The 15823-nt window shown below is 35.8% G+C and overlaps 1 protein-coding gene across 1 annotated transcript; it reads left to right on the top strand.

Annotated features, from left to right (window-relative positions):
* The first annotated feature begins 6414 nt into the window (after positions 1-6414).
* LOC129271169 (histone chaperone ASF1-like) lies at positions 6415-15213 on the top strand. Its single transcript, XM_054908540.2, has 4 exons — positions 6415-6982; positions 8919-9034; positions 9883-10074; positions 11156-15213. Exons 1-4 carry the CDS (start codon positions 6874-6876, stop codon positions 11399-11401), a joined length of 663 nt encoding a protein of 220 aa, XP_054764515.1. The 5' UTR covers positions 6415-6873; the 3' UTR covers positions 11402-15213.
* The last annotated feature ends 610 nt before the right edge of the window (positions 15214-15823 follow it).

Genomic DNA, 15823 nt, shown 5'->3' on the forward strand with positions numbered 1-15823 from the left:
ATTTATTCAAATCTGCATTTTCCTGGCCAGGGTGGACTTGACCTTTAAAAGTAAAAAATATCAACAGGTTATTCTTTCCTAAAGACTCATGCAGCAAATGTTAATATTCAGACCATAACATGATATTTTTACAGAGCACTTTATAAAAATCAATTTGTAAATCACACAAAATAATGAAAGTTCGATTTTCGAGGTGAAATATGGTTTGTATATTGACTTCCAAACTTGGTATTTAAGCTCCATATTGAACAAGTTATGTAAATCACCTAACAGGCAATGCGAGCGCGAAGCGCGAGCGAAAATTTTATATAGTGACATGAAAGATTCTTTTTATTTTCCAAGTCTTCCCCTCATTTTAATATTTTTATTCACTCGTCTTCCTCTTCTTCTTTTTCTCCTCTCTTTTGCTTTTTAATAAAGAGCTGATATTTTTATCATTATTATTTTTATAGTTTTGATATAGGACCGGGACATCCTTAGGACATGTAATCATGAAAATGATGACTATCTTTCTATTCCTCTTGCTAAGCGCGAGGTGAAACAAAAGGGGCAATTTAATTATTAAATTGATATCTTATCTATTAATGCATAATGAGGGCGCGGAATTAATGCGAGTGCAAATCGCGAGCCGAAATTTTTGATAAACTGTCATGAAAAGGGGATTTTGTGTAATCAATATTGACACATAACTCGCCAATCAAAATGCGAGTGTGCATCGCTAGCTGATACGTTTTGACAATCAAACCTAAAAAGTGATATTTCGAAAAATTGATGGAATACACGAAAATAATAAGTACCTGATAAATCAAAATTTGCGAGCGCACAGCGCGAGCAGAAAATGTTAATATTCAGACCATAAAATGATATTTTTACAGAGCACTTTATAAAAATCAATTTGTAAATCACACAAAATAATGAAAGTTCAATTTTCGAGGTGAAATATGGTTTGTATATTGACTTCCAAACTTGGTATTTAAGCTCCATATTGAACAAGTTATGTAAATCACCTAACAGGCGATGCGAGCGCGAAGCGCGAGCGAAAATTTTATATAGTGACATGAAAGATTCTTTTTATTTTCCAAGTCTTCCCCTCATTTTAATATTTTTTTATTCACTCGTCTTCTACTTCTTCTTTTTCTCCTCTCTTTTCCTTTTTTGCTTTCTTTCCTTTTTCTCCTTTTTTGCTCCGCGAATAGGGGGACCGCCCCCTGGATCCGCCTATGGGGATGAGGGGTATCGTGGAGTGCAGTATACGACACATATGCACTTGAAAATCGAAAATCACTCAAAATGATAGGCAATAATCTCCAAATAATCTTCTCCCAGTGCTTATCCAAGTATGTTCACAACCAGAACTTGAATCATAATAACCATTCAGATCATAAAAAAATATCGTATGCATTTTGTGCCGGATTTTGTGGGGCCCGTTTGCCTGCAGCGGCGGAACAGTGGTCGGTGGCCAGGGGGGGGGGGGGGGCAAGAGCCAAAAATTTCCCGGTCATATCATGGTATGAACAGGCGTAATGGTGTAATGAGGCGACTATTTTGAGAGGGCCAGATATTGTGTATCGGGCAGAATTTATCTTTTAAAAAAAGTTGCGAGCGAGCGAAGCAAGCGAGCAAAAAAATAACATTCTTAATACAAAAATCTAATTTTGTGATAGATTTTGACGTGATATTCAGAAAATAATATATTTTACTCTTTTCTCTTTCCATTCCTTTTTTGTGGTATGTAGGCCTACGCCACTGTGAACAGGATTCTTTGCGGCAGTAGCGTGAAGAGTACAAAAAAAACCAAAGGGCGCAGTATGGTGCTAAAAAGCTGCTTGATATAAGTCCCGAGCGAGCGAAGCGACCGAGAAAAAATCACCTTTTTATGAGAATCTGATTTTGATCTATTTTTTGACATTATATTCAGTAAATAAAATCATATCCTACACTTTTCCTTTGATTTTCTTTCCTCCTTATTTTGTTCTTGGTTGTAGAACTTTTGGGACCATGGCCCAACCCTTCCACGGCAGTGCTATGCGGTTGGGGTCCGGGGCAGAGCCTCCGGAACTTTTTGATATCAATGCCATTAAACACTCGCATGTTAGGCCTACACTGTTTAAAAAAACTGATTTTACAGAAGAAAAAAAAGATTTTGCAGAAAGCAATATCAGAATCATTCTGTAAATTCATGAAACAGGAATTTTTCTGCAATTTAACAGAACAGGTCTGTTTAAAAAGGGGAAAAGGGTGTTTTATTAAAGGAAATTTGTAAGGTTTCATATACACCAAATACCAATTTCCCGTAATTTTACATGATAAGATTACGCAATCTGGAAAGATTGCAGGTGTTCTCGAGACTCTGCTGCAGGAACTTCTTTTATTTTAAGGATAAAATTTCTAACAGTGTAAGCTTAATATTGTTAAATCTTATGCAAATAAGCTACCGGGGCTTTGCCCCAGACCCCACGCAGTAGGGGCTCTTCATCTATAACCTCCAAATGGCTCAATAACCATGATAACGCCCCCCTGTAGGGATCCTTCCTACATTTAGCTTTACGTTCAATCACTGGCGTACAGGCACGGGGGGGGGGGGGGTCTTGGTTCCACATCCAAGAGGAAATAAACTAAATTATGAAATGAATTGAAACAATGAAATGTGTTATTTGCTGAATATAATGGAAAAATATATCACATAATTAGAGTTTTAATTTCAATAGGCGATTTTTTTTTCCCACATTGCTATGTTTTGCCCCGGCCCTCAAAATATTTGGTTCATTATACGCAACTGGGTTGAATAGATGTGTTGTGTAAAAGCTATATTCTGTATATATCCGCGATTTGATTAAAGATAGCGGCAATCTGCACTTTGTTAAAAAAAATATCAATCAACTAACAACTTCAGTTCAGGGGCGGAAATCTCTCCCAAAAGGTAGGGGGGGGGACACAGGGGCGGATCCAGCCTTCGCCAATAGGGGGGGGGGCGGCGGATTTTTTTTTCAGCCATAATTTCCCCGATCGGCAGCTCGAAGATGATTTTTTTTTTTCTTTGAAGGGGTAGTCCTCATTAGTCACTTCTTAGCTTTATTCTTATAAATCAATACATAATATCATAATCCCTATTTATATGAGGCGAACGCGAAGCGCGAGCAAATTTTTTTGAAATTTTATGTTTTTTTCCTAAAATTTGAACATTCTGGGCAATTTTTGTTATCCTGAAAAAGATGTGTATGCAACTTAATAATTACTACGAACGCAAAGCTCGAGCACAAATGAACTGATGGAAAAGATACCTGTTAAAGTAGCATTTAACTATCAAATAATGCGAGCGCGAAGCGCGAGCTAATTTTTTCACCTAAAGAATGGAAATTTTAAGCACTTTTTGTAACTCAAGCAGAATAAATATATAACTAAACAATTGATGCGAGCGTGAAGCGCGAGCGGAAAATTTCGAGATTTAGTCCCATAATATTTACTGAACGAGACACTCTATTCATGTTTTGTAAATCATGAAAAGGATGAGTATTAATAATGCTCGCGCGCTAGCGCAGAGCGCAAGCAGAAAATTTTTATATACGTTTTGAACTGGCACCCGTTGAAAAGGTAACTGTTAAGGACTGCTTGCACTTAGCCATGAAGGCGTTACATATTTCAACAATAAAAAAATGCGAAAAATTTTGAACTTTCTAAAGAAAGAATTGAAAATTTTAATAATCAGTTTTTGTAATCGTGAGCAGGATAGCTATATAATTTAATAATTGATGCGAGCGCTAAGCGCGAGCAGAACAAAATCGAGATTTAGACCTAAAAATGGGCCACTCTGTTCATGAAAAGGATGAGTAATATGAGGTCTTCCTACATTAATAATGCGAGCACAAAGCGCGAGCAGAAAAATTTTGATATTGTGATCTGAAACTGGATAATGATTTAAATAGAGAACAAGTCGAGTATCTGAATAAACATGCGCGCGCGTGTTTCATATTTAGACCTAGAATCTAGGCATTCTAAATACATCTTTAATCATGAAATCATGAAACTTTGATATTCCGTTCTGAAAAGAGTCAATTTCAGCTTTATAGTTCAAGCACTTTGTAGAAAAATTGTAAGGTGGATATGGATCGCGCTTAAAAAAGAGCTGATATTTTCATTATTATTACTCTGAGTTTTGACATTGGACCGGGACATCCTTACAACATGTCATCATGTGAAAATGATGACTATCTTCCTATTCCTCTTGCTAAGCGAGATGAAACAAAAGGGACAATTTGATTATTAAATTAATATATTTATTAATGCCTAATAAGGGCGCGAAATCTGATGATATTATAGCATAAAAACTGGACATTTCACTTTGTAATTATGAATAGGATGCATCAGTTAATATATTTTTAACCATTAATGCGAGCGCAAATCGCGAGCTAAAACTTTTGATAAACTGTCATGAAAAGGGGATTTTAAGTAGTTCGTTGTATAATCAATATTGAAAAATATATAACTCGCCAATCAAAATGCGAGCGTGCAGCGCGCTAGCTGATAACAATCAGACCTGAAAAAGGATATTTTGAAAACTTTATGAAATACACGAAAATAATAGGTACCTGATAAATCAAAATTTGCGAGCGCACAGCGCAAGCAGCAAATGTTAATATTCAGACCATAAAACTGACATTTTTACAGAGCACTTTAAAAAAATCTATTTGTAAATCACACAAAATAATGAAAGTTCGATTTCCGAGGTGAAATATGTTTCGTATAGTGACTTCCAAACTTGACAATCGAGCTCCATACTGAACAAGATATGTAAGTCATCTAACAGGCAATGCGAGCGCGAAGCGCGAGCGAAATTTTTATATAGTGGCACGAAAGATTCTTTTTATTTTCCAAGTCTTCCTCTCATCTTATTTTATGCACTCGTCGTCCTTCTCTTCTTTTTCTTCTCTTTTTTCCCCTCCTTTATTCCTTCTTTCTTTCCCTTTTTTTCCTTTTTTGCTCCGCCAAGAGGGGGGGGGGGGGGGGGGGGGGGGGGGCCCGGGCCTCGGCCCCCTGGTCCGCCTACGGGGACAAGGGGCGGGCAAATTTGACAAGCCAAAAAAAAATTATCATCCGAAAAGTAAGGTCATCTCGTCCCAAAATACATGTTTTATTTCGATTTAGAATGATGTATTTCTTACCATCATAAAAGACCAAAAATCGGGGACATTTGATATTGTGTCCCCCCAACTATTTTGAGTAGGGGGGACACGTCCCCCCTGTCCCCCCTGGGATTTCCGCCCATGGTCCAATGGCCTATATAGATTGAGTATGATAGGTCTACCCCTCTATCTCTACGGGTAAATATTGCATTTAAAGATTAATAATCTTCATCTTTTTTAAAGTTCTAATTTGATAATCAATTATAATTGGCTTAAAGGTCAAGTCGACCCCAAGAAATGCTGACTTGAATAAATAGAGAAAAATCAAACAATCATGGTGCTAAAAATTCACAAAATCGGATATAAAATAAGAAAGTTATGACATTTTAAAGTTTCGCTTATTTTTCACAAAACAGTGATATGCACAACTATATAGGCAAGTCAGTCGATGATGTCCATTACTCACTATTTCTTTTGCTTTTTATTGTTTGAATGATACAATATTTAATTTTTTTTATAGATTTGACAACTTGACTGAACCATATAGTATTCATCAATGCTAATTCCATCTGTTCAGGGAGGAATTAATCGTTGTATCACTTGACAATGAGGAGAAAATTAGAATATTTCATATTTCATATAATAAAATACAAAAGAAATAGTGAGTGGATGACGTCATAGTCTTCTCATTTGCATACCAGCCAGGGTGTGCATATAACTATTTTTTGAAATCAAGATCAAGCGAAACTTCAAAATGTCATAACTTTCTTATCCGATTTTGAAGAAATTTTCATTGTTATGCTTGTTGGATTTTTTAATTTTTATTTAAACCAACTTTTTGTTGGGGTGGACTTGTCCTTTAATTTTTTTTAGCATTTCTACGCTGACGACGAGGAATTGGAGCACTGGGGCCCGTTTCTCAACACATGGACAAGTTAGTCATATCTTTATCCACCAACCACGGAGTTAGTTCCAATCCATATAGTCTTTTAGAGATATATACTATACATCTATGTTCCAATCTTACTAAACCTGTTTCTCGATCTCTAGATCAGTGCATTGGAGAGGCGAGCGCGCGCGCGCGACCTCGCCAGGTGTGTATTGTTTGTTCCAGAGTATTTTTTTTAATATCAGATACTGCACCTTTTATATTTAGCATTTTATCAATATTTTTATTTGTAAATTTTTTTAAATTTTTTTAAAGAAAATGCATTTTAGTAGTCATTTTCTTTTACAAAAATAATATTTTTTAGTGAAAAAATAATATTTTCTGGTTCGATCATATTTTAGTCAAAAATCGGCAACAATCATTTTGCGCCATTTCATGAAAAAATTCAACTATCGTACTTTTCGGAGCAGTCTTCGCTTCGATCATGAGAAGAGAAGATTTTTGTTATTTAATTTACTGATTCAGGAAAAGAAATCTAACTTTTACGTGTTCAAATATTGTGAGGAGGCTTGGGTCCGCTTCATCTGGAGCTCGTCGATATTTCAAGATTTCAAACATTTTCGGAAAGGATCCTCTTCATTTTTCAGTCTTCACCAGCACCACTGTGCTACCGTACGTATACCGGCGTTACCGGTCCATACGCCTGAAGTTCCGGCGTCTTTCGCAACGAACGCCTGCTCTGTGAAAGGGCTTTGCTGGTGCTTGAGATAATTTGGAATGTGACGACCCTTTTCACCGTACTGCAGCAAATGTGTCTAGCGCTGTCGAACTTTTGAATCAAGTGTGTTGTTTTTTCAAACTGATATGGCGAAAGTCCAAGTTACAAATGTTACAGTTTTGGACAATCCATCAAACTTTCGGAATCCTTTTCAATTTGAGATCACATTTGAATGTATAGAAAATTTGACAGAAGGTGAGTCACAAGTTACAGTGAAACTTACACTACAGCAGCCTCTCTGTGCAGATGTGTAACCTCATGAACCTTGAAATGAAGTTAGTTAAGTTAGCTTAGCCAAGGCAAGGAAACTTTAAAACTTGCTAAATTTAAGATGTTAACAAATTGTTAACACTGAATAAAAAAGATAAATCACAAGAGTTCAGAACAGAATGCAGAACTGGCAGGAGCTAGATCAGAGGCTCCTAGTCATAAAAATCATTTACTAATACTATACTAATGTGTGTGACGTGTGCTTACTCTCCACGACCATCTGACCATGGAGCCAGGGATTACGTCCCATTCATTCTTCATGTGTACCACGAAAATAACAACTGAAATTTTCGCCCCCGAGATTTCTACTTCTAAAAGATCTAGCCCTAAATCATGTAAATGGGATACAACTTCATTTTGGACATTTATACGACATTGATTTAATCTTTAATCAATAATTCATTATTAAAACGAGAAAACTATAATGAAAAGACGGGGAAAATCTGCCGCAATGTTTACGTCGCCATCTTGTTTCTTTTTGTTCTTTGCTAAGCTACATGAAGCACATCGGAGGATATGTGTTATGTTTCTACTGTTATAGGGCCACCAAATTTTCTGTGCAGGCTACCCATAAAATAAAATTGATTTTGGTTGACTGATTGGGGCCACCAAGAAAAAAAGTAATTGTGGAGCCTTGATATTGCACTCTAAAATTTCATCTAATTTCATTTGTAATACTTTAGAAAATGGTTCTGCACATTAATCAATTGGTTCCATTATATTGTAGAAATGATAAACATAATGATAAACAATATGAAAAAAAAAACCAGGATATTGAAGGAATGGAGGAAGAATGAGAGAGCAAGAAAGAAAAGGAAAATAAAAAGGAGTCTAAAGTTAATTTTTACATGCACATACATGTATTGACTGGCAGTACAGGCCGATGGCCAGGGTCCATTTACAAATTTGTGTCACGAACATACATGTACCTGCAAAATGATAAAAAAAAACTTATCTTGATCTTCAATATTGTATCAACTTTAAAATCTGCTTGCAAGATATGCATGTATTTCATGACATGGAAGCATAGTTTAAATAGGAAGAAAGAGATAGGGGGAGGGGGGGGGGTAGGAAGAGAGAGAGAGAGCAATGCGAGATGGAGGGGATCGAATAAGGAAATTGAACAAGACCAAAAGAAAACTAGATTTTAATTCGTCATGAGGACGAATTAGGTGGTCTGTCATCATATTACATAGTTAACTTCAGTTTAGTCATTTCAAATAAATATCACTATAATCATGATCATAATCATCATCGTCATTATCATAGTCATCAACGTTGTTACCATCCTAATTATCATTTGAAGAAAAGTAAAATCTTATCACCCATATAGCTAAATGACAATACGTAATCCTTCAATCAAGGTTCCACATTAACTTTTTTTGGTGGTGGCCTGTTCAGGCCACCAAAACCTTCATATAATATTTTTTAGTGGCCCGATATGAAAGTTTGTTGGCCTGAAAAAATAAAGAAAAACATTAAGAATTAATAAAAAGAAACTTCTAAAATATTAAATCTGCAGCCAGCATGACCACCAAGTTACTTTCACTTTGTACATCTTGTTTGTAAACCTTGCTTCCATTATATTTTGTAAATTAATTTGTGGTAAAATATAAGAGTGTTTATTGAAGTGCCTATGCTTGATTATGCGAGTCAATGTTGGGTAAACATCAGGGTTTACATGTCCATGAGAAGATACCAAGTCATAAAAAGATGGTGATTTGAGAGTAAATTTGATGACAGAATCTGATTCAAGCATTCTCAATTCCCATAATTACAGACCAAGCCCCCTTTTGACACTTATCTTTGATTGTAATATATTCTCTTACCCTTTTCCATTCATCTCTTTTTCCATCTGTAGATCTCGAATGGAAAATCATCTATGTAGGGTCTGCAGAGACGGAGGATTATGACCAGACGTTGGACTCTGTACTGGTAGGCCCAGTCTCACAAGGGAGGCACATGTTTGTCTTTCAGGTTTGTTCTTATAGTATAAGCTGCTGTGCTCTTTCACAAAGCTCTTTGTAAAGTTATGCTTGACTGTACAGAAGACAAGTAATATATGGCTAGCCAATTTGCTTCCTCAATAATTTTCATTCAAATAAATATAAAACATACTTGTAATTTTGGGATGTTACATAGTACACCATGCATATTTCTTGGACATGTGATTGGTCCTGAAAAAGATTACTCCCAACTCAACGTTTGGGCAAATATGTTCTTGCCATCTTTGAGGGAGTGTGCAAGTTGGAATGAGATTATTAGCAAATGTGTAAAAATTTAAAATGTCAGATTTTTTTTGTTTTTTTTTTGTTTTTTTTTTTGGGGGGGCTCACAGACAATTGGCATTTCACATAATCTCATCATTCACAACGCCATGCCGTAACTTTAAAAACTGCTTTACATGAAACACCGTCTGAGTAATGAAATGCTACATGTATAATTAGGTGGGGGGGGGGGGTAATAATAAGGTTACTGTTTGTGCTCGCACTTCGCTGTTTAAGCCCTTGTGTTTTGTAGAAGCTATTCATAGAGACCGTTGACCAAAGTGCAAGTCCAAATTTTCTTATGTTAAATTTTCATGGCTCTGTTCCATATATTTTTGGGGACATGATATCTAGTGGGGGGGGGGGGGGGGGTTCTTCGGCAGTTTGATTAAAACGGTTAACCAAATGTCCCCTACGTTTATTTATCCTAATGAAAAAAATGTTCACTATGAAAACGGGCCTTTTTTTCTAACCATATTTTCTTTTTCGCATAGTTTTTGCTGGTAGTAGACTGTTTTCTTAATGTATGCACTGTTTTTACCTCCTTGGTTTCTACAGGCTAATCCCCCGGATCCAACCAAGATACCACAAGGAGACATCTTGGGTGTGACGGTCGTCCTCATCACATGTTCTTACCGAGAGCAGGAGTTCATCCGTGTCGGTTACTACGTCAACAACGAGTACTCTGACCCAGAGCTCAACGAATGCAATGAATCAGAGAAGCAACCCATCGTCCCTCAGTTTGATAAGGTTTGTTATCAGTGATGTTACAGAGGAAGTATGTGCCAATAATTTGAAGGTGCAGAATTTTCTTAAAGGAAAATGAAACCTTTGAAACAAGATAGCCTGTGTTAAAACAGAAAAATCAAAGATACAGATCAACAAAAAATTGAGAAAAATTGAATAAATAATAAGAAAGTTATGAGCATTTGAAGTTTAGATCATTTTCATAATGTAGATCCTCCAGTTGGCAATGCGACAAAAATGTGTGATGTCACTTGTGACAATTTTCCTATTACTTTTCTATATATATTTCACTTAAACTCCCTCTTTTATCACATCTATCAGTCGATCATGTATTCTTTCTATAAGAGGGCATGAAATATAGCTTTTTAAAGAATACATTATGGATAAAGAGTTTGTATCACCATAAGAAAAGCAAAAAAAAACATATTAGGGGTATTTTATTAGTCCCTCACAGGGAAAGTTGTTCACATGTGACATCACACATCTTTGTCACTTTGCCAATAGGAGGATCTCCATAGCATTAGTGATCACAATGTTCAAATGCTAATAACTTTCTCATTGTTTGTCCGATTTTTCTCAAACTTTCTTTGATCTTATTCTTTGATTTTTCTCTTTCCACACAAGCCCACTCATTCCAAAGGTTTCATTCCCCTTTAAGTGTTTCACGATTTCTCAAGAAATTGTGAGTGTATGCAGCAGACAATTTCAGATTTTCTATTTGTTTTGGAACCTCCCAGTGGTAAACCAGTGTTTGTCTAATTGTTGGTCTTATGTAATGGTTAAAATTAAAGTAAAATTGGTGCAACTATGCTTTGCAAAGTATTTTATTGTGTTACTGATTAATATGTTGGTCATCAATTTTCTTGTAGAAGAACTATCTGCTTTAAAAGATCTTGACTTTTGTCCATGTACCGATGTAGTCCATTTCTCATTTGAGCATGTCCTTGGTTAAAAAAATCTCCAACTATTCAAAGATCATCTGCCTGTATTTAGCATTAAAAGGTATCATTGCTATTGGCAAATTTGTTAAGAACAGATATTCTTTGGCAGCGTAGTGACAAATTCTTTCCATCTTCCTTCATAGGTCACAAGGAATATCCTTCACACCAAGCCCCGTGTCACCCGCTTCACGATAGACTGGGACGACCCACCCCTCACTGATTGTGAGAACATTCCTCCCATGCCTCCTAACATCCAACAGGAACAATCAACATCATTAATGAATGGTACCAAAGACCATATGGGGAAGGCAGCCGACTATGCCGTGCCCAACAACACAGATAGCAACAGCAGCATTCCAGATTACGTCCAAGATATGGAGTGTCATTGAGAAGAAGAAAAAAACCTAACTCAGCTGTTGAAATTGGATACTTTTGTTGCATTACCATTTTTTATGGCGCTTGATTGAAACTAGGGACAAATGATATCTAGGGACAGTGATTTTCCGTTTAAAAAAATTGCCTTTTTCGTTTCAGAAAATCTTAAATTCCGTTTCAGCATGTCAGAAAACGGAAATTCTGTTTCCCCATAGACTTTGTGTACATAAAAAATTAACGATTCCGTTTACCCATTCAGTAGCAATAACACAACACTCGTGCCGGTCAAAATTTGTATCTGCCACTACCAACAACGCAGTAGAATCCGCTCTAATCGGATCTATGCGGGTACACAAAATATTTTGACAAACACATTTAACATGAATACATCCTCACCTTTCACATTTTTAGCATTATTTTACGGTTGAATGAAATTTTATCTATTTTGAGCAGTCAACGATTTCGTTCTATCCACCATTTTGGATTTCAAGATCGTGCTGTTACATCTTCAAACGTAGAGGGCAGCAACACACGACCTGTATTCATTTGTCTATGCCTGCATGTGAATGTTTTCGATACGGCCGATCGACCGTACCCCGCCGGCGCGGCCGGGGCGAGGGGTACAATCGAGTGTGATGGAGTGAAGAGCAGTCATGATGTGTGGATTGTCGTGATCGTAGTGAAGTAAGATCGTGTTTTGTGAGGATTTGAGACCTTTTAATATTCGTATGTTGAGATTTTGGAGTAGTTTCTGTTGCTGTTCTGTGTATTCTGAGGAAAAATATGTTTTCCTTGATTTTCCGATTGAAATGCCACTTTCCGTTTCAAAAGGCGGCTGGCCATTTCCGTGAATTCCGTCCGTTTTCTGCGATCGCGGAAAATCACTGTCACTAGATATCATATATTTGGGTTTTCGATCATTGGCACTTGTCAAACCATGATCTGGTGATTTATCATGTGCCATGAATAATTGTCAAACAATGTCAATATGTTCACATGCCACTTTTTATCGGCTAAGACTATCAAAGATATATGGGGTTGACATTATAAATGATCCTATTCTTGGGACTGGTAATTTGAACTGGGTAGAATGGGAATGTCTGTTTTGTTAAACATAGAGGCCTATGTCTGAAACATTTCATTTTCCCCCATTTTAATGTGAGGTAAATCATGCTCCAATATTTTCTTGTCTTTGAAGTAACAAAGATCACTGGTATTCCTCTCAAAAGTGGTAAAAAAACATTTACACATAGTTTTTGCAATAATGGAACTCAAATATTTATCCTCACATTTTTGACATATCCAGCGGCTTAATTATTTTGGAGAGCAACAAATGTTTCTGGTTTTGATGGTATTTTGTTGTTCAATAGTTGATATTATGTATGTGGCTTGGTCGTGGGTATCAGATCATTGGAATAATGCAGGTGTTAGAACCCAATTCAGTTTCTTTCACCGATGCCATAGATCATTGCCAAAAACATGTGAAAATATCTAGCACTAGATATTTCACTGTGTCGGATTGAGTGAGTTTTATAAACCTTTGGGCCTGTCACAATAGTGAATATATATCAAGTATAAGTCATTTTTTGTTAAAGTATGATCTGTGATGAATAGTTTGCACTATATTTGTTCTCATAAAAGTGTTTTCCTACATGTAACATATGTAACTCACAATATCTTGTAGAATCTCACTTGGCAGGCTGCCAAAGTGATCAATTTTGCATAAATTTGTTTTTAAAATTAGATTCTGATGACCGAAGTGATCATCAGCGATTGTCAGCATCATTGTTTAATACCCTTCAATATCTTGTCAGGTGCTACCATGAAATGTCCTCACTGTGTATGTGACAGGTGTGGTGTATTTCATGTTATGCACAACTGCGAACCGTGTCTGTTTGGAATTTAAAAAAATGTATTTTACATCATATATTTCAAGAAACTGGCAAGATGAATATATTTATAAGAAGTTACCTATCATCCACACATTTTTTCCCAATCAAAAGTGTGATTTTATTAGTAATTGAAGATGGCATGAACCACCTGTATCACGAGTCCTATGGGAGATTTCCGTCTGTTGAGAAAAATCAGAAAATGATCCCCCAAATACTCTGAAACAGCAGATTTTTCAGTTTAGGAAGTACAATGAAGCCTATATCTAAAGATTTCTTTCACCTATACTTTCATATTAATATCTATTGTTATTTGACTGTTAAAATCAACATACTTTGTAATTTACATGTTTTTTTCGGGGGGGGGGGGGAGTAAATACACTATTTGTTATATATAAAGAAATTTGAAGAAAAGGAGAAAAGTGTATTTGTCATATTGATAGATTTATATTTTAAAAGAAGCATGTCATGAACATGCTGACAGTATTGTGGTTGCCAGTTGATGCATCAAGAAAAAAACGAGTAGAGATATGGCTCAATATTTAAGTTTCATTTCTGTTTAAAAAGTATTTTGAAAAAATAGATGGAAGAGCACAGTTGACAGGTGTGTGTATTGTTTGTGTAATTGTGGGTACGTCTTGTCTTTGTACGAGTGTTTTTGTGAAGTATATTTGAGTTCATTTAACTATGGTGCCTGGTGTAAATGTCGCAATCGAATTGTACTTGAATTCATCTTACATGACTCGATGTATCAAACTTGAAAATGAGTGTTTTTTTTTTTTTTAATCTGGCTTGGCATATTAATGCTTAAAATGCATTTACAGGACCAGCTCACTTTCCAATAAGTCTTTTCTGCAAGGGGCTGTTCCAAAAGCTGTCAGAAAGTTTTGCACAATGGATCTTTGACTTGCATGAGGACGACGGGCGATTTCACACTCATGACAGTCAAAATCACCCCTAAAATTTGCAACATGGAATTATTTAATGCAACCATCTTTTCTATTGTTTCCCCCAAATCCACCAAAACTTGATGAAACACTTCCGGGTCTTGTCATGGTGCAATACCTTCAAACCTCACCATTTCATGTAATTTTTTTTTATAAACTATGAAGGTGAAGGCTGACATGATTGGTTAAAATAAATAATATTTCTTTATATAGATATTTAAAGTTGGACAGAGTTAACAATAAAAGTGAGCATGTATAGTGCATGGCAATATCGAGGTAAAGAATACAAGTTGCTTTGAAGTGCTGCTAGAGTATAAAATGAATATTTCAAATCTGAAATGTATTTTTGCTTTCCAAATTGGACACTTGGTTGATGACATCAGTTTCCACGCTACATGATAGTAATAGAATTCCCGGAAACCCAGTCCTTTTCCATATAAATTGCGGGAAATTAAGAAATTCTTGGAAAATAAATATTTGTATGTTTCAAGTTTCAACAGCCATGATATTTATAAAATAATTATTTGCCTCATTTTGTAAGCTTTAATAGTTACCTTAAAGAAAGAGGTGTGTAGAAAAAAAGAGGTCTTAATTTAAAGTACTTGATTTCATGTTATGAGGCCCGTAGGCCTGCTAAGGTTTGTTGTATCATTGTACACCTTTTGTTAAAATACAAATTATTAAGATTCCAGGAAACATCATCGACTTGGGGAAATTTTAGGTTTCATGATTTTTTTGTTAACAAGATTTAGTCCCTGTGACATGAAAGATAAAATCAATTGTACAATTGAATACAATTGTTCTTCTCTTGCAAACCATGTAAACGAAGTTGCAATCAATATCAATGTTATGCCCTCTCCAATCTACTATTTTCTTGGTTCTTGAGACCATAAAAGATTATGAGAACACTTTAGTTTATGTACATATTGTAAATCATTTTCTTTTTTTTGTAAAAGTTGATAAAGAACAATAAATGCAAGAAAGAAGTAAGTCATGATGATGATGCGGTGTCTTTATTGTTATGAGTATTATGGTAGTGTTTTTATTGTATTTAAAAGTGCTAAACTTGGGAGCGTATGTTATTACAGCCTCTATTCTGTTTACGCAAATCATCCCTAAAGACTTGGTCATATGACTATTCCAGTTTATTGATACTGGGCAATTCCTTAAAAATAATCAACCTTTTTGAGCATCCAACCCCATTTTTCTCCTTTTTTAACTGAATCATGGACCTACTAGTAGGTCCATGATTCAACCAATGGTTTTAAAAACCATCTTTGTGAATTTTGGCCATTATGTGAGGATAAGTGTTAGGTTTGAGGTTTCGGCATTATTATAGGTAAATACAGAGATTTTGCTCCACAATGCACGATGGATTAAAAAAACACAGAAATCAACACACAAATGCCTTTCATTACAATGAACAACCAAAAAGTCTTTGTCAAAGACTGGTGAATCAAAACAGCAGTTTTTGTTCTGGACTCTGGACAAACGACATTTGCGATTTTTCTTCAGCTCCGAAACTTAGGACGAAACCACTGTTCCAGTTCAACAATTTCCAACAAAGACCTCCCAGCTGTTGATTGTCATTTTCAATACA

Source organism: Lytechinus pictus, chromosome 11 (genome assembly GCF_037042905.1).
Source record: "Lytechinus pictus isolate F3 Inbred chromosome 11, Lp3.0, whole genome shotgun sequence".
Taxonomy (NCBI): domain Eukaryota; kingdom Metazoa; phylum Echinodermata; class Echinoidea; order Temnopleuroida; family Toxopneustidae; genus Lytechinus; species Lytechinus pictus.